The following is a 26,384-nucleotide window of genomic DNA, read 5'->3' on the forward strand; positions in this document are numbered from 1 at the left end:
CAGTGAAATGAATGGGACAATAACCATAGCTGCAGCCACATTAGGAGGATTCAGATAAAGAACACTAGCAATGATTTTAGCACAGTTAAGACTGGATGTACCTGGGAAGGAGTGAACGAATGGTTATTTTCTTTTGTTTTGTTTCTCTGTAGCCCTGGCTGTCCTGGAGCTTGTTCTGTAGACCAGGCTGGCTTCAAATTCAAGAGATCTCCCTGCCTCTGTCTCTTCAGAGCTGGGATTAAAGGTGTGCACCACCACTACCCAACTGCAAATACATTTTTAACTAATAAATTTAATGACTATTTAGTAGGCTGTAGGGCACGTCAACATTGAACTTAAGGTTTCAGCTGACACAGTTAATATCTCTCTCACTCTGGAATCCTCCGGTCATGGTTCTGCCCACCTTTGGATTTAGATCTTAGGTAGGAGAAGCCAACCTAGCTCTCAGAAAGTGTTATTGAGAGCAACCAGGAACAACTTGGAGGTGAGCTGGGGACACTCCAGCTAAGAGTCAGTCTTCAGCCTTCTTGTGCTCAGTGGTTCCTGTTCAGATGAGGCCATGCTTGGCAGGTTAGAGGTCGCAGATCTGTTCCAGGGCTCTCTCCTTCCATCATCCCTTCTGTAGCTCCCAGACAACTGGAAGCTGCCGAATGGTGCGTCCTGCCCAGTGGAAAGGACTTGGTAAAAGGTGAGGGGTTGCACTCTGAGTGTGAACGTGACAGGCAGTGGGGGAAGGAGCAAAGAGAAATTAAGGTGACACTGGGAACGTTCTTTGGGACATCTGTGTTTGTTGGCCCATTTCCAGCCCTATTTGGCAGTCTGGGATGAACCAGAGACCCGCTTCTATGAACAAAATTCTGTAGGAGCTTGTGTGGCCAGTTAGTGATACAGAGTCTACGACTCCACATATGTGACTGAGTATGGAGGCTCAGGGACTTGCCAGCAGCTAGTCTCCTGTGAGCATGACTTCCTGATAGATCAGGATCACATTAGCTGTGTCAGGAGTCTGCAGTGGAGGGTCCTACAACCAACACACACTTTCCCTGCAAGGTCAGAGACAGAAAGAGAAAGCAAGCTGAGGTCCAGCATTTGTCTTTCTCTGCTTCCTGACTGCTGATGCAGTGTGAGTGGGTGCTTCACATCTACTGTGCTTATACACCACAATGGGTGCTATCCCTTCAACCCCCCACCCCAACAGTATTCACTTGCCTGGTAGAATTGGGCAAGTCTTTTACTCTCTTCTTTTACCAGTGGTAACAATAAACACCTGTCATGAAGAATTAGAAAGAATATATCATACGTGAAGCTCGTGACATACAGCAGCCTCACAGCAAATGGAAGCTATTGTTTTTGCTCTAGGTAATCTATAGGTAATAAGGGTGGTATGGAACAACTTATTTCACTAGAGCTGTGGATAGAAAACAAGTGCTAAGAGGTAGAAGAAACTATTGACCAGAGAAGAATGACCAGTGGCCAGAGGAGGTTCCAATAGCGGGCCATTGAAGAACCAAAGTCTGGGACAACTCAGTTATGGAGAATTTAGGGTCACTGGCCCCTCAACTCTGCCTGTGTTTTCTCCTAGACGTCTAGGTAGAGATCTGGTAGAGCTCTTGCTAGGTCAAGACTCTTTCTACTGGGAGTGTCTGACCTTCATGAGTACTGGCTCTCCTAGGTTGTCCATCTCCTCTAGCTACTTTTGAGTTTGCAGGGAGGATGGGCTGAGAGGAGGCCATGATAGTCAGGCTCCAAATGGTGTGGTAACTGTGGCTAAGTTTACAAATCCTCTTGGGATTTCTCAAACTTGCTAAAAACGCAACTACCAATGGTGACCTTGCAGAAAGGGTCAAAAATCTTTGTTTCCATACACACTGACCTGCTCTATTTTTTTTTTCCTTTGAGAATTTCCTTCCCTAATGCTCTTCATCATGACCTCCGTAGGAATCCAATATTTCTGTTTGTGAGCCCTCTACTTCTCCTCCATCAAGCTTCACATAGCCGAACCACTGTGACCTCAAAACCAAGTCTGATACTTGGTAGTGCTATGTCTTTGCCATTTAAGACTGTGTTGACTTTTGAAAGCCCTTTGGATTTCTCACTGATTTTAGAACTCGTTTGTGTGCTCCCTGAATCAAAGCAACATAAAAGTCTAATCAAAGTTAGATCAATTTAATTAGAACTTTATCTACTTAAATCAAATTAGAAAGTAGACATCTTTCCAATAGTGAATCTCACCATGTAAGACTGTAATATGTCCCCTTTAGCTTTTCCTTACTTGCCTTTAATAATGTTTTAAAACTAATGGTGTAGACATTTGAGCTCATATTTTGCTGGGATTATTCTGAGGTTTATGATATTTCCGAGAGTGTAATAACTGGCATGGTATTGTACATATGTGAATGCAGATGCTATGTATGTGAGGGGGTGAGTGCATTCTTAGATGTGTGTGTAAGGGCAAAGGACAAACATGAGTATCATTTCTCAGGCCCCATTCACCTGGTTTTTGGAGACAGGGTCTCTCAGTGCTCTGGAACTCGTCGAATAGCTGGCTAGTTGGCATTATTATGTAAGCATTGTACATATTATGATGTAAGAATCAATAATTATGTAGATTGGCATGCTTACTTATCAGACTTTCTTGCAGTTTTAGGAAAAACATTGTATGAGTGTGGCAGGTGCGTGTGTGTGTTGACGAGTGTGCAAGTGTGCACAGGGCTAGAGGAGGACATGGGGTTTCCTTGAGACAAGGTCTCTTGGTGAACCTAGCTTGCTGGAAACTATTGAGACTCAGGTACCCTCCTCTCTCAGCCCTGTACCCACCGGAAGCACAGGGTGACAGGAGTGTGCAGCCCAGCCTGGCTTCCTTTCCAAGTCTCTGTGATTACACAGGAAGTGCTCTTTCTCACTCAGTTGTCTTCCAACTCCTTCCTGCATCCCTCTGTCTGTCCTTAGAAATTATCATGCATTATCAGTTATTACAACACTACAATGAAGCTCCTGTTGGTCCGGGGAGTTCATAAGCATCTGGGGAGGTGGAGTACTCCCTACCCCTCCCCAATCTGTGAGGCAGCCCCAATTAGAATCTCTTATCAAAACAAATGGGTTGCATTTTGCATATACACACTTATGTTTTGATGCCTTCTAATCAAACTGAACCACTTTCCCTGCCAAGTAACAAGAAAAAGGATGTCCACTCCCCTAAATAGTGACTATCAATGGAGAAGTTGGCATTTCCATTATCAGCTGAATGCCTACATTTCTTAAGGAAGCGGCAGTGTGCAATCCAGACAGGATTTCCCTCTCCCATCCACTGTGTCAAGTGTGCTAGGAATACACTCAGGATGCATACACATCTAAGTGAAGGGCTGGCAGATGGTGTCTCCTGTCAAGGTTGTATAGAAAAGTGCTCTGAAACCCTGGACACTGGATGGAGTTCAAAGTACAAATAAATTCTCAGTTTCACCTTTATTCTATAAAACTGAGCAGGTTTAAATAAGAGTCTCAAGTTCCCTGAAAATAAAATTATTAATTTGTATTAAATAATGCCCAATACAGCTTATTGTGTAAATATATACGTCTTGGGGATCAAGGCCACCATGCCTGTGTGACAATCACTGAGATTTCACCTTCCTGATAATAGAATCTTGCCAAAGTAGGATAGTCTACAATTTGGGGGAACCTGAGTTGTCTACCAATCCTTTGCAATTGTCTGAGGTTGCTCTTCCAGGAAAAACAGTGAGGACCACCAGTAAAAAGTCATGACTGGAGTGAGAGCAAGCCCCATAGAGACAAGAACGAGCTGAGGTGAAAAGATAAGTCAACGACGAAGTCGAGTGCTCAAGTCGTGAATGTAAAACTTGACGGCCAGCTCTATAGAATTGAGAATTACCACATAAACACACCTCTGTGAGTCACGAGGCCATTCTGAAACAGCTTAACTGGCAAGCTAAGCCCATCTGTGGGATGGGGGCTCAGACTGAGAATAAAGATAACAGGAGCTGAGTCCCAGTATTTGCTTCTCTCTGCTTCCTGACTGCAGATACCATGCTACCAGCCTTCTCATGCTCCTACCCCTGGGTCTGCCCTACTATGATGGACTGTACCCTTGAACTATGAACCAGAGTGAACCCTTCCTTCTTGCAGTGGCCCTTGTTGGGTGTTGTGTCACAGCAAATACAAAGTATGGAATACATCCGGGCATCCCAGAAAGGATGCATTGTCTTCTAGAAATGCAAGCTCACATCTCCAGCACAGCACTGTCATCTTTATAGCCCTCTACCTTCTGGAGGTTGTCCTCTGTCTAGAGAAAAAGGTGTCTGTTCTGAGCAGGGCTGATAGCCCTTGCACCTGTGCGATGTTCTCTCCCAGGCCTTATGGGTGAGATATGCAAGCCTGGATTTAGAAATGAAGACCTGTGTCTGGTTGAATAGTGATGCCATTCAAGGTGTGACCCCCTGAACTGGTTAGAGCCACCGACCACACATCTCATGATCCAAAGCCTTAGCTCAGGACTACATTCTTCTGATGCTTGATCCCAACACGTGTGCTCTTCTGAGTGGAGGGTGGCCTTAAAGAACCCCTTCATATAAGGAGTTAGGCATGTTTGGATCTCTCTCATTTTTGTTTCTTTTAAAACAGGACAGGTTGTATCTTGAACTGCTCTTGAATTTGCTAGGTAACCAAGGATGGCCCTGATCCGAGGTTTGCACCATGAGGCCCAATTCTAATAGTTGCTGTCTCTAATTGAAGAAAGATTGTTAACTCAAGCAGAGTTAAACCAAGCGTTTTTCGATGTGGGGAGACTACATGGAGGTCCTCGAGACTACCTTTTTATCTGAACTCTCCTGTCATTCTGTATTTACTGACACTGACCGGCCTGGCCATGAGACATCAGTTTGTACACAGTGGCTTCACAAGCAATCTTCGTATCCGTAACTCTTGTGAGGTCTTCTGTCTACATACAGAACTCCGTGTCTTTTATTCATGGCTCTGCTCTCGGAGGCATGACAGGAAGATTGGATATCTCTAACGAGACCCAGAGTGGCGTGGGTAGCCAATGGTGGTCCCCTGGTGTACTGGCTATTTTTGTGTCAACTTGACACAGCTGAGTTATCACAGAGAAAGGAGCTTCAGTTGAGGAAATGCCTCCATGAGATCCAACTGTAAGGCATTTCTCAATTAGTGATCAAGGGGGAAAGGCCCCTGTGGGTGGGACCATCCCTGGGCTGGTAGTCTTGGGTTCTATAAGAGAGTAGGCTGAGCAAGCCAGGGGAGGCAAGCCAGTAAAGAACATCCCTCCGTGGCCTCTGTATCAGCTCCTGCTCCCTGACCTGTCTGAGTTCCAGTCCTGACTTCCTTTGGTGATGAACAGCAGCATGGAAGTGTAAGCCGAATAAACCCTTTCCTCCCCAACTTGCTTCTTGGTCATGATGTTTGTGCAGGAATAGAAACCCTGACTAAGACAAATTGGTACCAGCAGAGTGGGGTATTCCTGTGACAACCTGACATGTTTTGGGGAGGACTGTGGAAGGACTTTGGAACTTTGGGCTTGAAGATCTATTCGTTGTTAAGGGCTCTGTCAGATGTTGTGTAGGAGCTTGGAAGATAATGCTGAGAACAGTGCAGAAGATGGAGGCCTGGTTTGTGAAATTTCAGAGGGAAAATTAAAGACTCTCTTCAGGGCCATTGCTGTTTTTATTGTGAAGATTTTGTAGTTCTGGTTAGCTGGGGCTGAAGAATCAGCTGTGATTAACAAGATACCAGAACTACTAAAGCAAAAACTTTGCATTACTGGGACTATTGATGCTGGTTAGCTGGAGCTAAGAAATTAGCGGTGATTAAGAAGAGACCAGCATCGTTGAGGTGACATCTTCTGGGAAGTGTTTTCTGAAAGCACAAAGAGGCTGTGTTCCAGAGATAGGCAAGGTTGTACTCCTTCTGCAGTGGGACTTGGTAATGTGTAAGAGTCACCCAGGTGGTACTGGTTTTGAAGGCATGAAGGGGTCACACAGCAGCTCAGGCTTGGCACTGTGAGAGGCCACGGAAGGCCATTGGAGAAGGTGCAGCCCCAGTTGTAATTGAAGGCCCAGGACTGAAGGGGTCACGCAGTGTTTTGGAGATGCCAGTACCACGAGATGACCACCAAGAGCAGCAGCAGCAGTGGAGTACAGGCATCTGGAGCCCAGAGGACGACGTGTGTGCTACAAAGGGCATGGCTGGAGAAGTGACCCAAGCCCTTGGAGGAGTCCAGAAGATCGTGAGTTGGATCCCAGACGTTGGACGGTTGGAGATTGATCTTTGCTTTGATTGTGACTGTGCCCTGATATTTTCCCTCTTGAAGGAAGAAACTGTTTTAGTGGAGCCCACAGTTAAGAGACTTTTAAAAGTGGAGCCCAAAGTAAAAAGACTTTGGATTTTAAAAGAGATGGATATTTTAAAGAGATTCAAATTTTAAGAATATGTAAAGACTGTGGGACTTTTAAAGTTATTTAGATCTTGGGGATGAATCAGAATGTAAGGGTTGAGGCTTACAAGTGATGTGTTTGTGTGTCAAGTTGACAAGGGGTCAATTGTACTGGCTATTTTTGTGTCAACTTGACACAGCTGAGTTATCACAGAGAAAGGAGCTTCAGTTGAGGAAATGCCTCCATGAGATCCAACTGTAAGGCATTTCTCAATTAGTGATCAAGGGGGAAAGGCCCCTGTGGGTGGGACCATCCCTGGGCTGGTAGTCTTGGGTTCTATAAGAGAGTAGGCTGAGCAAGCCAGGGGAGGCAAGCCAGTAAAGAACATCCCTCCGTGGCCTCTGTATCAGCTCCTGCTCCCTGACCTGTCTGAGTTCCAGTCCTGACTTCCTTTGGTGATGAACAGCAGCATGGAAGTGTAAGCCGAATAAACCCTTTCCTCCCCAACTTGCTTCTTGGTCATGATGTTTGTGCAGGAATAGAAACCCTGAGTAAGACACCTGGGTACCAGAGTGAAGTCTGAATAGAAGCTATCACAGCTCTCTTGATCATTCTGTCCTCTTTCCTCATACCAGGAATAGGTATGAGTATAGGTAGTATGAGGGGATACACAACACAGGCCCAGTGACACAGGACACCCATGGGCTACACCTGAGGACATCACTGAGTCCAACTAGCTCTCTGGTGGCTGGAATTTTGGGTTACTGTGTAAATGAATATTTGGGGAAACAGGAAGAATGAAAAAAAAAAGGTGACAGGGCCTGCCTGTGGCTCCGTCTCATGATATCGTTCTCGGAATTTCCTTCTTGTCTCGCAGGACCCCAGTGCTTGCTTAGACCTTGGGCTTTTCCACTCACATCTATCTCAATGGAAGCTGCCCCCAGGGAAGAAGGAAGGAAAAAGACAGACAAGAGTCAAGTAGGCCAGGGCCAGGTTTCTGTGGAAAACAGTGTTTTGCCCATCAGAGGGGTTCCAAGACTCCACACATTGGTGACTTCCTGGTGCACATCCCACTTCCTTTCCTCCCAGCCGTCAGGACCAGAGACTCTCTTCTAACTTCCGGGTGTGTGCTTTCTTTGTAATCACAGAGGGAGGACCATGAGAACATGTGTAAGCGACGTTTTCTATTGATACCTGGCTCAGCTAACACTGTTCCTTACCCCCTCAGTGCCATGGGAATGTCACCATTAAAGATGTCATTTGGGAAGCTCAGTTGCTGAAATGCTGGCTGTACAGCATAAAGATCCACCTTCAGTCCCTAGCACCCATTTGATAAGAGGGTGTGGTGTCACATGCGTGTAATCCCAATTCGGAGTGGCAGACACAGGTTGAATCCTAGGGTCCATTGCCTGGGCAGCTTAGCCTACTTAGGGAGTGCCAAGCTAATAAAAGACCCAGTCGCAAAACTCAGGGAGGATGGCTTCTAGGGAAAAGCACCTAAGGTTGACTGATGGCCTGCATGTGCATGTGTACACAAATGCACATAAGTACACACACACACACACACACACACACTGAGGAAGAGCACTGGTGTCCCAATGTTGCTGACACGCAACTTCACTGTCCTGCTCCGAGCTCACCTTTGCTCTCATCTAGGTTGTCTCTATACTTTGGGATGACATCATTTTGTCTGCTGGTGGTGTCACCTGTGAGCTTTCGGTGGAAGGCTTACTCGATGTCCCTTCTTTGAAGATTCAGGCTGCTCTGTGTTCAGAGCCACGCTCTTGAATCATCATTCTATGGCTTTGTTCATTTAATTCAGATCCTTTAGGCATTTCCTTCCATTTCATTTAGTCGGTGTGTGTGTGTGTGTGCTTGTGCATATTTATGTATGTGCAGGTGCACAGATGTATGTGAGTACACTTGTATACGTGTGACTGAGTGTGGAGGCCAAAAGACAACCTTGGTGTCTTTTCTCAGAAGCCATTCACCTATTTTAGCTTTTTTAAAGACAGGGTCACTCACTGGCCAATAACTGGCTAGACTGGCTGACCAATGGGCTCCAGGGATCTGTCTGTCTCTCTCTGCTCAGCACTGGCATTAAAAGCCTTCACTTAGCTTTCTTTCTTTCTTTCTTTCTTTCTTTCTTTCTTTCTTTCTTTCTTTCTTTCTTTCTTTCTCTCTCTCTCTCTCTTTCTTTCTTTCCGCCCTCCTTCCTTCCTTCCTTCCTTCCTTCCTTCCTTCCTTCCTTCCTTCCTTTCTCTTCCTTCCTCCCTCCTTCCTCCCTCCCTCCTTCCCTCCCTTCCTTCCTTCCTTCCTTCCTTCCTTTGTTTTTCTTTTCTTTTCTTTTCTTTTTTTTTACGTGGAATCTGGGGACGCAAACTCAGGTCCTCACACCTGCTGAGTCAGCACTTTGCCAGCAGCGGTATCTACTAGGCTCTCCACTCGGTTTCTGAGAGAGTGGCTGCTGCGCTCCTTTGCAGAGGCAGCCGAGCGGGCCCTCAAATGCAATGCTCAGAGTGAGCTACGAGTTCCCTCAAAGGGCAAAGGTTGGCCTTCCTGGGTTATGCTTTTGCGCACGATTGCAGAATGTGTAGAGGAAATTTTGCCATAGTCTACCACCGTGCTTCTCAGTGAGCCGGTGGTGGTCAGGGAGGCCACCGGGGAATTGTCTGACTGAGTCCTGGCCAGCACACTGATGGGAGAGGGTTGCTGTTGGCTGCGGAGGAAGGCTTGGTGACTAATGTGGTTTATTCTGGCACAGATGTGGCTTTGGCAGGGTCCTGGGAGGAGGGTTGGCAGTTTAGAGTCATAGCCTGAGAGGAAGCTACACGGTAAACAGAACTAAAATCCTGTGGAAGTATTTGATGCCAGGTAACCTGGGTTGTTAGAGACATTCCGGAACTAAAACAAAACCACAGAAAAGGCTTGTGGTGCCTATGGAGTCCTGCCTGGAGCAGGACCTGCTCAGTCTCCTCCTGGTGATATTTCTATCACTCTTACTCAAAGCTCTGCCTCCTCTTCTGCCCCAGTTGTCTGCAGCATGAAGGGGTACGGCACTCCAGTTAATTTTGACCAGAGAAGTAAAACTTCAGCTAGGGTGTATTAAATGCAGGCTTCATTAGTCCCAGGGAACTTCCTTTAACTCAATGTCACCCCTACTGGGAGAGTAGAGTAGGTGCTTGCGTGGGACACAGCAGAAAGGACAGAACTGGAGGCCCCTGGTTGGGTCTTCCCTGTGACAGACTCAAGAGGATGTAGTACAGGTGACAGAGTGCTTGCCTGGCACATACATGACACACTGGGGAGGTAAAGGCAGGAATATCGAAAGTTCAAAGTCATTGTTGGTTGCATGCTGCACAGTCAAAACGGAGTTACCTTTTGTGTGTGCGTGAGGAGGGGTGGGCATTCATTGGAGCATAAGGGTTGAATATCAAAATTGTGCAAAGCTATCACGAAGAGGCACCATGGTGAGAAGCCCCTGGATTCAATGTCTTGGTTTTTAAAGTAAAAAGCAGCAGGACTTTTCCTGTTGTGCAACACAAGGCTGCTCAACCTTCCTAATGCTGCCCTGTGTGTTGTGGTGATCCCAAAACATAACATTATTTTCACCGCTACTTCATAACTGTAATTTTGCCACTGTTATGAATTGTAATGTAAATCTCTGTGTTTTCCCATGATCTTAGGCAACTTCTATGAAAGTCATTTGACTCCCAGAGGAGTTGGGACCCACAGGTTGAGAACCACTGGTTTATGGTAATGAAGTTGGTATAGATGTTCATCAATAGGTGAATGGATAATAAAAAATGTGTTAGACGTACACAATGGAATTTTGTTCAGTGTAATGAAAAAAATGAAATTATGTAATTTACAGTAAAGTGGATGGAACTGAAAAATATTAAATTAGGTAGCTCAAACTCAGAAACATCTCATTTGGAGCTTAGCTTCTAATTATACACATGTGTATTTATGTGGCAACAATTATTTATGGAGGCCAGAGACTAGCTAGGAACCATGACAGGGAGGGAAAAGGACTAAGAGAGGGAGGGTGAGGAGTGAGGTGTACTGGGTTAGGTTGTGGGCCATTTTAACTTATATCCCAGCCATGTGTTTCTTATTACTCATTGTTTTTCCTGGCCACGTGCTCGTGGTCCATCTCCTCTCACATCAGCCTCCTCCTCTGGTCTCCTTTCTTCTCCTTCCTCCTAGTCCCTGCCTCCAACCCCAAGGCCAAGAACCTTTGCTCTACTGACTGTCTACTGACTGTCTTCTTCCCAGCCCAGGCTCTACGCACATTTATTAACCAATCACAGATAACTTGGGAGGGCAAGGTTTAAACAACAAAAGCTGGTATACATGAGGATCTGTTTGTCTTGGAGCAACCAGATCTTGGATTACAGAATCTAGCATTTAAATACAAGCAGCATCAGACCAACCCACTACAGTGTAGTACAACATACATGATATAAAAATGCAAGGGAAATGCTGGGGTGGAAGCTTACAAGCCAGGGGGAGGAGCGGGCAGCCAAGGAAGAGAAGGGATGAGCCAACAAATGTTACATATGAAAATGACATAAGAAAACCTGTTACTTTATATGTTGACTAAAAATAAAATAAATCCAGCTTTTGAAGTAGACAGTTCATTGCACAAAGACATTTTCTGCACAAGCTTGGCAACTTGGATATGATTCCTGAAACCCATGATGTGGGGAGAGAGTTCACACCTGAAAGTTTCCCTCCAACTTTCCTATGGTCTCCATGGCACCTGTGCACCCACACTCAAACATACACATTATATGCACACACACACACACACACACTCACACACTAATATATGTACCCACATGCATATACAAACATAAAAATATAGAATAAGGCTGGAAGCTTGACTTATAAATAAAGTTTGACATGTAAGTGGGAGTAAAGGGGACATCGTAAGTGTGATGGGTGTTCTGTTACTGCTAGGGCCAATCAGTGGCTACAAGGCCGAGTTCAGTGGGGTAGCTGGCACTAGAGGAACCATGGATTCAAGGAAGACGGGAGGAGATGGCAACTGGGCTCGGTGGCCAGACGTGGGTATTCTAGTTTCGTTTCTGTTGCTCTCATAAAATATCCTGACAAAACCAACTTAGCGGGAAAGGGATTTGTCTCAGCTTTATGGGGAAATCAAGGTTGGAAGGTGACATGGCTCGTCACATCACATGCACAGTCAGTAGAGAGAAATGCATGCATGCATGCTTGCTAGTCGGCTCACCTTCTCCACTCTTACACGGGCCAGAACCCAACCCAGGGAATGGTGCCACTCACAGTGGGCAGGGTCTTCTCACATTAATTAAGATAATCAAGACAACCCCCCCCCCAGGTCAAACTGATCTAGACAGTCCCTCGCAGACACTCCCTTCCCAGGTGATTCTAGGTGGAGCCAAGCTGATGAAACTAAGGACCACAGTGGGCCACACACAATCAGGAGGTATTAAGAACGGTACCTGGCTTCAGGTGCCAAATGGATATTGATATTATTAATTAAGCTAAGAAGTAACTGGGAGAAATGTGGAAAGAAAACAATGATAGCTTTGGGGGTGCATGTGGTAAAATCCAGGCAAGGAGAGCAGATACTTTGTCTATTTTGGTATTAGCACAGGTGCCAAGAGTGACTGGAACACCCAACGCCTCTGCTGCACATTGAGAAGAGAGCAGTTTTAGGAAGGAGGCATGGGCTGAGAGACATGGATCTCAGTGGACTGCAGATGGAGTCGTAAACATCACAGTGGGCTCTGGGCAAGCCCCAGGAGGGGAGACTGGGCAGATCACATGGCACCATCACTGTAAGGCAGGTGGAGAAACACAGTCTATAGGAGGCATGGGGGTCTCTGTGCTCACAGATAAACATTAGGAGAACCTGGAATGCTATGCATCCAGGGTTGCTCTTTCAAGAGAAGGAACACAATACCTGTTATGTGCCCAGAAAGCTGATGTGGACTTGTTTTCTAGCCTGGTGACATTTGGGCTGTGAGGTCAGCTCCTCCCTGAGACCCTTGTTGTAAGGTTGTTTTAGTCTACAGCACCTAACCTCTACGGACCTAACAAGAGTTTCAATGTGGTCAGCTTAACAGTTAGCTTAGTTTGTTCCTCAAGCAGATCTATGTATACTTGTTATGCATGTGCAATTGAGTCAGTCAACACCAGAACCATTTTCACCTAATGATGCTGTGATGAAATATGCCTAAGAGAAACTGCTCGGAGTCAGACTTCTGAAGTTTGAACCAACACCTGTTACTGAGTCGTGCGTGTTGAGTCGAACTGCCTTCCTGCTTCCTGTTAAGGTCACAGAGACCCCAGCAGTGGCTCTCTGAAATAAGCAAACCATCCAGATGCAAACAGGAAAAGGGATCTATCTCTGAGGTTGTTGTTCTGACACAGAGGGAAGACAGAAATAACTCCAGGGCTGGGGGCTCCTGCACAGGCAGCTTTTCGGGAAAACCGACTGCTAATCACCACTCTGTAGCACGCTGTTGCTGGGAGGGAGAGCGCTACGCTGTGCCTGAAGATAGAAATGCAGTGTCACAGCTGAGTTGTCCAGTGAGGACCTGCAGTATCCCGCTACCCTGCTTCAGCTGGAGTCCCTTCCCCCATCCCTAGGCTGTGCTGGTCAAGTGGGGTCAGATCTGAGATTCTTTCTTGAGGTATATTTAAATGATCGTTACAGGTGGGATAATGGAGCAAGGACTTTAGAGTTAAGTCAAATACTGACTCCAGATGACTCAATTAAATTCATGTCAAGGAGCACTATAGTGCACAGATGAGGACCAGACAGGGACTTCTGATGTTTTGACATATATAAAAACAGGCATTTTAAACTTTTGCTTTTTTAGTTGTGACATGAGTGTAGGTGCTCACAGAAGTCAGAGGACTTGGATCCCCTTGGAGCCAGAGCTACAGGCCATTTAAACAATTATCTTAGAAATTATAATTATATACATCTTTCCTCCTTTCGTTCCCTCCCCCCAGTGCTCCCTCATGGCTTCTTATTTCATTAATTGTTGTTGCACACACACACACACACACACACCCCTTCGTACACAATATGCATGTACAACTTACTCAGTCTATATAATGTTATGTGTGTGTGTGTTTTCAGAGCGGACCACTTGGTATTGGAGAACTGATTTGTGTGCTCTGCCCCGGGAAAGACTCTTTCCTGCTCTCAGCATTCCTGAGGTGTCTTACAGGCCATTTCAAGCTTCCTGTCATGGGTGCTGGGAACAGAACTTTGGTCCTCTGAAAGTGACGTGGACACTCTGAACTGCTGAACCGTCTCTCTAGTCCCAAGCCTTTACAATGAGATAACTGCTAATGGTTATGTGGTGGTTTGAATAGGAATGGCCCCCCAGACTTTTGTGTTTGAATGATTGGCCCACAGGGAGTAGCACTATTAGGAGGTGTGTCCTCGGTAGGAGTAAGTGTGTCACTGTGGAGGCGGGCTTAGAGGTCGGAGATGCTCAAACTATGCCTAGTGTGGTACACAATTTCTCCTTGCTCCCTGAAGATTAAGATGTAGAACTCTTAGCTCTATCTTCAACACCATGTCTGCCTGCATGCTGCTATGCTTTCTGCCATGATAATAATTGGCTAAACCTCTGAGACTGTAACCCAATCCAAACTAAATGTTTGCCTTTGTAAGAGTTGCTGTGGTCATGGTGTCTCTTCACAGTAATGGAAACCCTAACATAAACTATCTTTTTTATTTCAAATATTTTTGGAATGCAGCACTGTACTTCTATTTTTAAGAAATATTTCTTGGCTCTACACATTTTCTTAACTCAAAATATTTTCTCATAAAATTTTACTTACTCGAAATGGTCATCTGCTGATAGATTCCCTACAAAATTGTCAAAGGAACAACATATGGTCTCAGGCAGAAACTCAAGCAGGCAGAAACTCAAGTACAAGGACACCGAGCCATATCTGAAGTATTTTATTTGTTCACATTTATCCTAGCTGAGGTTCATAACTCCTTCATTTGACAGTTTAAAAATCATTCTGCAAATAAAATTAAAAAAAAATTACATCTGGGACAGCTAAAGAAAGGACACGGAAAGTAATAAACGAAGGGACTGTTGGAAAGCAACCTCAGAACAGGCAGAGGTGAACAGGAATGTGGCTGTGAGGCCGAGAGCCCCAGCGGAAGGTCTCCCAGTGGCTGCAACCAACAAAAGCTTACAACAGTAAACGGAAATAAGGATTCAAAGTGCAGGCGTGCCAGCTTTGATGTCCACACCCCTCCAGGAGCCAGAACATTCTATTCTGTTAAATAAAGTGACAGGTTCTGTTTTACACGTCTAGTTACGTCTTCCTGCAGAATCCCCTCGCTGCAAACGTAACCTCTATAGCGACATGATATAATTTCTTGTCTCTACAGAAAGTATGGAAGTGGTAAAAATCATTGTTTTAATTTTATTATCATTTTGCTGTATTTTCAATGTGTAACAAGAATCTAAAAACTCCCGCACGAGAGGCACCGGGACTTCGCACGAGAGGCACTGGGACTTCGCACGAGAGGCACCAGGACTTCGCACGAGAGGCACCGGGACTTCTCGTCCTTCAAAAACAAAAATTGAAACAAAAGGCTGGATCCTGTGTCCTGGGACCTCTTTGCACTCACATTCGGGTTCTCAGATGGATCACATCTCAGATGGATCAGCTGTCCGCCCCCCTCCCCGGACAGCTGACATAAATAATCAGAGTAAGTTGTCAATCCATTCTGATCAAATATGCCACTCTAGCATCACGCAAAATCATTTATATTTTCATAACTACCTGAAACCCAAATGTGTCCCCCTGAGGGGCCCAGTGCAGAATATGACTTTTGGATGGAGGATTTTTATGAAATATATTTCAAATCTTAAAAAATATTTTGAAGTACTTCGAGATTTACCCCAGCTGACAATGCCCCTTCCTTCTACAACAGTCTAGTCTCCAATTTCCTTCTAGGTCTAATTTTACCTCAGAGCACGGCTGTCTTTATTAGCATTGAACAGAGATATTTTCTTACTATGGATACAGCAAGAGTACTAAGTTATAACACACATTTCACTGACAGTTTGGTCTTTGGGGGGAAATCAATGAATAAAGTAGGTTCTGGTAGCCATGCCTCATAGGCAGACTGTTAGTGCCTTACTTTGGGGTATCTATTTCTCACCATTTTTTCATTGTATTACATTATGAAAACACTAGGCTTTTTAAGCCGGGCACTAATAAATAGTTAATTTAAAAGGAAAGAGCCCTTCCCCCCAACCCCCAACACAGACGAACATAAAAAACTCCTTGGCTTCCCTCCCTGCATCAGCCCGACAGGGCAGAGATTTCATAGTCACTGGCTGAGGTGAGGGGCTTGCCCATCATACGGATGTTCTTTGCACTGGTGACCCTGGCCATCATGCACACTGGCTTGTCAAAGTACCTCACGAGAGCAGGCTCCGTCAAGAGCGAGGCCAGGAACTGCTCAAAGGTGATGGCCCAGTCCCGGTCCAGGCTGCTGCTCCTGGGCAGGGTGGCTCTACCCTGACTGCTACGCACCAGGACTGTGTCCTCCCCGATGTCCTCACAGTGCAGTTTATCCTCCTCGTGGGAGCCGGCGCTCAGCACCGAGTAGGATGACATGGAGCTGTCATCCTTGGTGTCATCATCGGAGATCAACATGGAGGAGCAGGCCCCGTTGTCCCTGGGTGAGGAGTCCTCCAGTTTAATGTCCTCCATCTGCCCTCCCAGGGAGTGCTCCTCACTGTCCACTGCCAGGCTAGCTGTGAGTGGCTCTGCGGACTCCACCACATAGGACTGGCTGGACCCCTTCTTAGGGAAGAGCATGCCTGGGATGGCCTGGCCGCAGGGTGGTCCAGGAACTGCATCTTCCTTCGCGGGCTGAGTAATGAAGAACTTGCCAACCTCTCCGATCTCCAGCAGGAGGCTGGTCACCGCAGCTGTGGCATGGTACAGCTCCTGCTCATTGGGGTCTTCACTGAACATGTTGTACATGGTCTTACAGAGCTCGATAAACTGCCCCTGGAGAATGAGTAGGGAAGGCAAGGATCTAAGAGGAGGGACTAAACAGCTATTTAAACTACGACTCTCAAAGCCCCCGGGAAATGCTCTACAAAGAAGGGATGGGCCGACTGTTAAGGCACCTTTATTAGACCCCTCCCTCTTTGAAAATTTGAACCATACATAAAAAGAGCAAGAATGAAATGGTAAGGACTCATCACCAAGAGTGGAGGATGACTGTGGCAGAGGCTGGGGAGACTGCTCAGTTGGTAAAGTTGTGGAGTCTTCTGAGAAGCCATAGTTTAAAGGGGGGGGGGGTGCACTTGCTATCCCAGCATCGGGGCGGACAGAGACAGATGGACCCTTGGAGTTCACTGGCCAGCCAACTTTGCCTATTTGGTGAGCTCCGGGCCAATGAGAGACTCTGTCTCAAAACACAAGGAGGGTGGCTCCTGAGGGGTGGTAGCTGAGGTTGTCCTCTGGCCTCCGTGCACGCACCCCACATATTTGTGCCTATGCCCATGAAAATATACTCCTCACGCACAGTGGATAAGTTACATCTTGCTTAGTTTCTTCCTCTTCCTCTGCTGCCCCTATCCACTTTGGTTGTTTTGAAACAGGGTTTCACTATGTAGGCCAGGCTAGCTTCAAACTCATTATCCCCTTCTTCTGCCTCCTCAGTGCAGGGCTACACTCTCTCTCTCTCTCTCTCTCTCTCTCTCTCTCTCTCTCTCTCTCTCTCTCTCTCTCTCTTCTTTTCCTCCTAGTTGAAGAATCTTAAGGAAGCATCAGACTCATCTCTCCTCATGTCTCTGAAGTTTTGAAGACTGTTCCCAAGGTTAGCTATAGTAGAGTCTCCCAGGACACAACTCCTCACCTCCCTGTACAGAACAACACCTTTGCGCTTAACCTGGCACCTTAGCTGGAAACTCATCATTTCATGACTACACCCACTTATATATCTTCCCCAATACACTTTAGCTTTTCAGGGACATCTCTATTGCTGAGTGCAGTGATATAAGACAGCAGAACTTAACTTCTGAGTATCTTAGGGTAATCATGCCAATTGGGATGGAGCGCACGTACTCTCAGATCTGAGTACTTTGTTCAATTTTTCTTTTAGGAGGACATTTTCTCACAACAGAGCATAATTTTTGATGCAAAAGGAATAAATCCAAATAGAGATGTAATTCAATTGAGAGTGCTTGCCTGGCATACGTGAAGTCCAGGGTTCAACTCACTGCACCGCATAAATTGGATATGGTGGCTACATGCCTGTGCACTTGGGAGGTGGAGGCAGGAGAATCAAAAATTCAAGGTCATCTTCAGCTACATAGTTGGGGCCAGCCTGGACTACATGACACCCTGTCTTTTAAAAAAATGAATAAATCCAATGGGTGGCAGTGGTGCACACCTTTAATCCCAGCATTCAGGAGGCAGAGACAGGTGGATTTCTGTGAGTTCCAGGACAGCTAGGACTACACAGAGAAACCCTGTCTTGAAAAACAAAACACCAAAACAAATACAAGCAGAACACAGTTAAGTACCCCCAAGTCCCCGCTGTCTCTAGGAGATATTTTAATCTACGTTTATACATGGCTGCAAAGAACAGTTTCTTACCTGGTTCAGCTTGGGCAAATCCTTGGCAGTTTTTGACTTAGACTTATTTTCTGCAGTCCAGAGTTTTAGGTAATTACGGTTTTCTTGAGAATTTGCCCTTTTCCCTAAAACCCAAAAGTCAAGAGATGAGCATTCATAGATCAAGAAACAAGAACAGCAGGCTGGTAAACAGAGAAGAGGACATCTGTACCTCTGTCCTGCTTCAGGCTCACTGTGACGAAGCCGTCGTCCGCACTCTGCTTGCCTCTACTGTCCAAGCCAACAACTATCAGGGAATATTCGGAAAGAAGAAGGGTGTTAGAGAATATAAATCATGGACTTAGTGTAGTAGAAAATGAAGATTCTGTGGGCAGGGTGGCCTGACTTAGCAAACAGAAATGTTAACACTGGCTGGAGAGCATTATTCATGCTATGGTGCTCTTGCAGAGAGAGACCCAGAGTTTGACTCTTATGACCTACATCAGGTGGCTTAAGATTGCCTGTCACTCCAGCTCCTAGGGATCTGATACATTCTAGCTTCCACAGTCACACACAAATCTTCACAGTACATACGTATATACATACATTCATAACATATAGTAGAGTCTTCCAGGACACAACTCCTCACCTCCCTGTACAGAACAACACCTTTGCGCTTAACCTGGCACCTTAGCTGGAAACTCATCATTTCATGACTACACCCACTTATATCTCTTCCCCAATACACTTTAGCTTTTCAGGGACATCTCTATTGCTGAGATGTCAGATAATCAGATATCTGATATCTGACTCCTTGTCAGATAATCTGTTGGTCAAAGTGCATTTCTAATAGCACATGATGTATACTTATACTAAACAAGTTCTTCTTTAGAAATTTGAATTTTTTGAAAGAATTATTTATTTTATGTATATGAATATACCATAGCTGCCTTCAGACATACCAGAAGATGGGCATCAGATCTCATCAAGGATGGTTGTGAGCCACCATGTGGTTGCTGGGACATGAACTCAAGACCTTTGGAAGAGCAGTCAGTGCTCTTAACCACTGAGCCATCGCTCCAGCCAGAAATTTGAATTTGATTGGACATATTTTATCTGACAACTCCACCTCTAGGTGAAGGATGGCCCCAGATTTATTTCTCACAGCAGAGGGTTTATTGTACAATGAAAGATGAAAAGGATGATGTCATGCAGTCTTTAGAAGCTACTGGAGGTGGTGGTGTGGAATTTCCCATAAGCCTCCATTCCTCCATCCTGCCTGGGATCTTACAGCCTCACAAGCATCTGCTGTGACTTGTAACAGGATCAAGAACATATCCTTTATGGGAAACGGAAATGACAGTAGAAGCAAGAGAACATAATTTGGCAACTCTAAAATATGATTTTTGAAGAACCCAGTTATAACTGTGTTTTCCTCTTGAAACTGGACATGACAGGACACACAGACACCGGGGAGGACAAGAGTTACAACAGTCTCAGAGTCTGATGGATTTGGCTGGCTGTGAGTGCTTCCTGGACTTCCTCAGCTAGCTCAGTCGCAGCTGGATTTCCAACCTCCCTTAGCAGCATTTTAGCTAGAGGGACAGGGCATCTCTTCCCTGCTTCATGAAAAAAGCAATAGGAAACAAATAGACACCCATACTATTTAGTGTGCAGCAAACCCGTGCAGTGGTTATTATGCAATCTTTAAAAAACTAGCCTTCTATGAATTTGTTTTCCAGGCTGCTAATGAGATTCATTACTGCACATGAACTGATGGACACAGGACTCAGCACAGTGGAAGCCCTCAGGAGTGCAGGGCCCATCCCCAAACTGATGATATGTTTGACCCCATATCTACTGGGGACAGACCACTCCTTGGCTACCACGTCTTCAAATTCATTTGCATTAAACCTGGTGAAGCCAGACTCTTCTGGGATCTTGGGCAACCAGGAAACTTGATCTTGGTTACATGAAAGGCCTTTCCCTTATGCTCCTAATGCTGCAGTTTGGTGCAGAGGGACAAGATGACCTGGCTAAGCGAACCCTGGTCACTGTGGCCTGGAGCTTCTCGGTGGCACTCTGCTTGCTGTCAGGAGCCTGTCAGCTCCAGCACTGAAACCCCTGTTGATGCAGGTGACATGGGAAGGGTGGCGCTGCTCTTCACTATCAAAGCCATCTTTGCATTTTTTACCATGTTTTTGTTGGCACAAACACAGGTGGCTTCCAGGGCTTAGGGAGAGAGTCACTTAAACTCATCTGACACTGTGTGGCCACAAAGTGGGAGCTCATCAACTTTTGCCTTCTTCCATACCATGTCAGAAATTCAGATTTTGGTATCGGAGACGTCTTGGCAGAAGGACTTTGGGTACAGCTTGTTCTGGTAACACCATAATATAGGCGTCTGAGTGGTGGGGAGGTCACGGGGGTGGGGTGGGGGTGGCCCATTGTGACATGAAGATTTTTGGTGGGCATCAGAGGAAATGACAATGTTTTCAGAAAAAAGCCCTAATGATATAATGATATCACCTTCTCACTGCATTTTAAGGAAAACGATAATTAATGAAGCACATATATACACACATCTAATAGAACAATAAAAATGGGGGCTGGCAAATTGGGCTCATTCCTGCTTCCAAGCCTAATGACCTGACTTCACTCCTTGGGACCCACATGGTGTAAGGAAAGAAGCGACTCCAGCAAGTTCTCCTCTGACCTCCAAACATGCTCTGTGGCATACATGTGCATATGCACACGTGAAAAGAAATGTAGAGAATCCTTCCACGAGCAAGGCCCTGGATTCGGTTCTCCGAATTTTAGCAAAAACAAAAACAGAAGTTTGTAAGTAGCCAGATCCCAGGTTAGATGGGTGTACTGTGTGTGCACATAGTCACATACACTAATAGGAAAGTGTGGAAAAGCAAAATGTCAGGCTATGAATAGCTGGTTATTGTATGAGCAAGATTTCCAGCTTATCTTGTGTATTTTAGTCTGTATTTTGAAACATCCAGCAACGCGATAGGGATTCTGGAGTTAGAAAAAAACGCTCTGAAGAAGCACCGTGTAAAGACATTCCACAGTGTGGCCGGTGGCCTTTTCACAAGCATTTGCATAAGAGAAGAACCCTCTCTAAACTGAGAGCCTAAGAAGGCAAGGTGGGTGTGCAAACCTCATGACTGCTAGGCCAACCTACTTACAGACTTCTCTGACTAACTTTGGAGTTAAGTCTCCCCAGGAATAGCAGGCGCTACAGGAGACAAAAACAGTCTCCGTGGGGGTTAGAACTTCACCTACCGTGTGTGCATTCTGGGGTGATGTCTTCAAAAAAGTACTGAGTGGCTTCAAAGGCAGAGTCTGGCTCATCTTGATCACAGGATGGCTCTGTGAGAGAGGGGACACAGACACGTGAGGGGTCAGCTCCGCCACACCAGGGAGTGACAGGGAGGATGGAGATCTGAAGTCAGCAAAGTGGGATGGAGGGCTGGGCGGCCTCGGAGGCATCTGTGGGGTCAGTGGGTAACTTCATCGTTCTAACTCCATCTTCTTTCTAACCCCCCACCCCCTGCCTCTTTATCGGAACGATTTCCCAAAGACTTTGAGACAGTACTCTCTGGGTCAGTTATAGGACACTGTCTGCTACTCAAGCCCACATTTGCTCCCATCTGGGGGTGTGAATGATTTTCAGTATTTGATAGATTTACCCCAGGCGAGACCAGTCTTATTTAAAACTGAACTCCAAGCCTCAGTGGCATGCCTGGTTGTTCCCTCCAACGTCAAAACCTCTACTCAAAGGACTGAAGGAGCCAGAGAGGTCAAGGACACCACAAGAAACCTACAGAATCAACTAACCTGGGCCCATAGAGGCTATCAGAGACTGAACCACCAACCAGAGAGCATGCATGGGACAGACCTAGGCCTTCTGCACAGATGTAACAGCTGTGTAGGTCGGTCTTCATGGGAGACTCCTAACAGAAGGAGCAGAGGCTGTCTCTGACTCTGTCACTTCCCTTTGGATCCCTTTCCCCTAACTGGGCTGTCTTGACTAAGCCTCGATAGAAGAAGAAGCACCCAGTCTCTTACTGCAACTTGAGATGCCAAGGTGGGTTGATATTCATGGGAGGCCTCTCCTTTTCTGAGGAGAAAGGGAGGGGAGGAATGAGGGGAGGGGAGGGGCAGGGTGGGGTGGGGAGAGGAAAGGGGAAGCTGAGATTAAGGTGTACACTAAATAAATACATGAATGGGAACCACCTGCTACCGTATGCCCCTGAAAGGCTGCCCTTTCTCTTGAAGATGGCTGTCATGCTTCCTACGAGCTCAACTCAGTTCTGAGACAGGCAAATGACAGTCAAGTCCAGGACAGCATTCAGGAACTCATGTGAAGTAGCACCTCAGCCTGGCCTTTGAGGAAGAATGAATGATCTAATATCCAAACAGGCAGAGAGATGCTACCAAAGGAAGTGATGTGGAGCCAGGTCTTGTGTGCCAGTCAGTGTGCGTGCAGCCTCTCCTAGTCCCACTTACCAGGCAAGACGTGCATCTTGTACAGGAGTTTGAGTTTCTCTGTGAGGTCCCCATGGCATGCAGCACCTAGAAATTGAGAAAGAGCCAGTGTGAAATATGTCCTGTGGGTTAGTGACGCCCCCCAGGCTCAGTGAGCTCTTATCTATCTATCTATCTATCTATCTATCTATCTATCTATCTATCTATATCCCGCAAGACTATCTAGTTAAAGACACTGTGTGACAAATGTTCTGCCTGGGGCCTACTTTAGTTAAGACTCTTGACTCAGGAGGTCTGGCTTCAAATGCTTTGTGCTTCACAACTATGCACCACAGAAGGGTCCACCTCTCTTTAGCCTCAGTTTCCCCTTTGTGAGGTGAGATTATGACAGAAAAATCTACCAGTAATTGACACTGGGACCCCATGACACATAAAGAACTACATACGTTCGCACATGCAAAGATTTTAAGTATATTAGCTAATAACTATATATATCATCCTAAGACTGGGCCTTAGCATCCTAAACAACTACAAAATCAGAAATGAACGAAGAGCACATTTAAGATTAACACCAAATTCCTTACTTGAGAAATCCTTTCTCAATGCTTTTGTGAGGTCCCTGAAATATTTGTTTTAACTTGTTCTAGCCTTCATTTTAATTGATTCTGCTGTTATAAGGTTTAAACAAGAGAGTCCTGCTTCTCTCCTTAAACTCTGAGCTGCTCCTGGAATCAGAAACATTTTCTGGAAGTATTTACTAAAGTCTCTAACTGGAGATGAGCCAGTTCAGGAAGAGGGAAGAGAGGCCTTGGAATCCTGGTGGGAAGGGACGATATGATTATCCCCCTGGGTTCTTATCTATAGCCTGTATCTATGCTAACATTTAACCAATGCCTCTTGGGACTGTTCTAGAAGAAATGTCTTCTGCATGGGAAACAAGGGGCAGCTTTTGGCTGGATAATCTCATTTCCACCCTGGGTCTGACTGATGTGAATCACATGCAGCTCTCAGCTGGTTCTGACAGCAGGTACTTATTGCTGCCTAAGAAGTGGAATCTCAGCAAGCTGCTGAGCTTCTGTTCTTTCTGTGTGATGGTTTGAATATGCTTCGCTCAGGAAGTGGCACTATTAGGAGGTGTGGCCTTGTTGGAGGGAGTGTGTCACTGTAGGGGTGGGCAATGAGACCCTCCTCCTAACCACATGGAAGCCAGTCTTCTAGCAGCCTTCAGATGAAGATGTAGAACTCTCAGCATCTCCTGAACTATGTCTGCCTGGACCCTGCCATTTTCCTGTCTTGATGATAATGGACTGAACCTCTGAACCTGCAAGCCAGCCCCAATTAAATGTTGTCCTTATAGGAGTTGCCTTGGTCATGGTGTCTGTTCACAGCAGTAAAGCCCTAAGACAGGCCATCAGTGGGTAGGCAGATAACCTGTGACCTGCAATGTTGGTGTCACCTCATAAGACCTGCTCTGAATGTTAACTATGATGGTGCCATTGGCTTTTGAGTAGGTCAGAACAGTGCTGCCATGGAAATTGGAGTCCTTACTGAAGGGACTCACAGGTGGCTGCTTGCTCTTCCACCATGCATCAGTACATGGAGAGAACTGTTCACCACAGAAAGGGAATGTGATCTTCTCTTGATCTTGGGCCAGTCATGCTCTAGAACTATGGGAAATTTATTTCTTTTGTGTAAGAATTATTTGGACTAAAAAGCATTTTGTTAGAATAGCTAAAATGGACTGAGACCAGTGATAATTTTTCTCACTCAGTGTGACAGTTACAGCACAAACTATGCCTTCGGGCTGTCAGAATTCAAACCTGAAGTTTGTAACTTGTGCCTTAGGGCAAATAAATACATACATAGAAACCACTGCAGTAGTGCCTGACATGAAAAATACTGTACAACTGTTTGGTGCCATCATTAGTCGGAAGGGCTGTTTGCATTGTGTATGTATACTTCAAACTCCTCCAGACAAGCCTACCCCAAGTATGTGCACAAGGCTTCATATAACTGTGAGGACAGACTTAACCTAAGAAGACCTTTTCCAGGCAGCACACTTCCGGTTTTCTCTGACCTTCTAGACATTTTGCCTACAGAGAAAGAGTGCTGTCTGAAGCCATCACTGACTCTAAACCTAGTCTTGCATCTTTGCCTGGATAGATCACTTCAAGCATAGGATGCAAGCACAACTGGCTACCACTGATGACTGCCAGTGTAATCGGACCTAGAATCACTGAGGCATCTGTGAGGGAGATTCTAGACTACGTTCACTGTGGTGGGAAGGCACATCCTAGATATGAGCGCCACCATGACACGGCTTGGAGTCCCAGACTGAACGGAACTGAGCCTGAGAGCTGAGCTCCAGCATTGATGTCCCTGCTCTTGACTGCGTCCAGTGACCAGGCAGATACTTCATACGCACGCAGCTGATGCTTCCCCGCTGAGATGGACTGTGCCCTCAAACTGTGAGCCAAAAGAAACACTTCCTGCTTAAGTTGCTTAAGTTGTAGGTCATTTTGTTACAGGGACGAGAAAAGGGATGGATGCACAAGATAACAGACAGGCACTATTCCCTCAGAAAAAAATTCATCCTGACATCCAGGCACAAGGCTTGCTACACTTCTGACTTCACATCAAGTGGGCCAAGCTCTCTTACCACGCAACAGTTTCTCCATCCCATTATAAACGGAATAAAGGTCCAAGCACAGCAGAGAAGTGAGCAAAGCTGGTAGATAGCCAGCATCCTGTACCCTGCTGGTCAGGTGTCTGGTGTGCATATATGTGTGCGTGTCCTAGCCAGAGGCAGTCCTTGTGAGAGTGTGCACATATCCCACTTGTAGACAGTCCTTTAGCCAGGAAACAGACAGCAAAGACTTCCATTTATGCTATGGTTTTCCAGTCTTTAATTAAAATAGATTTGATGTTACTTAGAAATATTATGAGACCATATATTACAAAGGTTTACCTATATGTGATTATTCTATATAGGGTATCTTTTCATTATTATATTGTTTTGTAAAACAATCCAATCCACCATCTAGCTATTCCTTTTTCCCTGGGAAGCCTGTCAGGGTTGACAGGATATGTTAGCATTTTACTGTCATATGCATTCTCTGTTCATGTATTTTTTTTAAAAGCCTACATATTAGTTATTTATGTCTATGGTGTGTGTGTGTGTGTGTGTGTGTGTGTGTGTGTGTACATGTGCCACAGCCCTGTGTGGAGGAGGTCAGAGAACACTCTGTGGGAGTTGGCCCTCCCTCTCCACCAGGAAGGTACTGGAACTCAGAACAGACTTGGAAGCAGGCACCTTCACCAGCTGAATCTTTTTACAAGCGCCCTGATAACATGTTTTGAACTCATGTTAACATCTGTCTCATGTGTCAAGTGGGCTGTAGATTACCCGTTAACACAGCTGTTAGCCAGACACAATCTTACAACTAGCATGCAAACCCTGTATGCATTCTTCCTTCCTCTAGACCCAGTGTGGGGACCCTGAGTGCTATCAGGGGACCCCCAGGTGACACCCCATTGTCCCCACCCAGCTCATACAAGAATATCGCATCCTTACTCAGCCCAGAGACGAACTCTCGGAAGTTAATCAAGGAGTCTCCATTCTCATCTAACAGCTGGAACAGGCGGGAGGCCAGCACATCGGAGTGTGTGCCACACGCCCAGGGAAAGAGCAGCACGAACATGCCCTTGAACTGCTCAAAGTCGATGCGGTACTGCTCCAGGTAAGGCAGGCTGGGGTCGTGTCGGTCCAGGGCATTGCTGCTCCCGCCCCAGTAGCAGCTGGTCAGATGCTCAGCCTGAAAAATGTTGCAAAGTGGTTACTGTCCTCATACAGCCCCAGATCATTGC

At 45.9% G+C, this 26,384-nt stretch overlaps 1 protein-coding gene across 1 annotated transcript in view; it reads right to left on the minus strand.

The window, feature by feature from the left end:
• Positions 1 to 14,363: 14,363 nt before the first annotated feature.
• Positions 14,364 to 26,384, minus strand: part of Tbc1d9 (TBC1 domain family member 9) — a 103,480-nt gene continuing 91,459 nt past the window's right edge. Inside the window, exons 16-21 of the mRNA XM_021169602.3 lie at positions 26,092 to 26,332; positions 22,539 to 22,604; positions 21,312 to 21,398; positions 18,250 to 18,324; positions 18,060 to 18,163; positions 14,364 to 16,460 (exon numbers count right to left, since the gene is read on the minus strand). Of these exons, the coding sequence (XP_021025261.1) occupies positions 15,744 to 16,460; positions 18,060 to 18,163; positions 18,250 to 18,324; positions 21,312 to 21,398; positions 22,539 to 22,604; positions 26,092 to 26,332 (1,290 nt within the window). The 3' untranslated portion in view covers positions 14,364 to 15,743. The remainder of the gene's footprint in view (positions 16,461 to 18,059; positions 18,164 to 18,249; positions 18,325 to 21,311; positions 21,399 to 22,538; positions 22,605 to 26,091; positions 26,333 to 26,384) is intronic.

Source organism: Mus caroli, unplaced genomic scaffold (genome assembly GCF_978045245.1).
Source record: "Mus caroli unplaced genomic scaffold, Mus_caroli_1 scaffold_10, whole genome shotgun sequence".
NCBI lineage: Eukaryota > Metazoa > Chordata > Mammalia > Rodentia > Muridae > Mus > Mus caroli.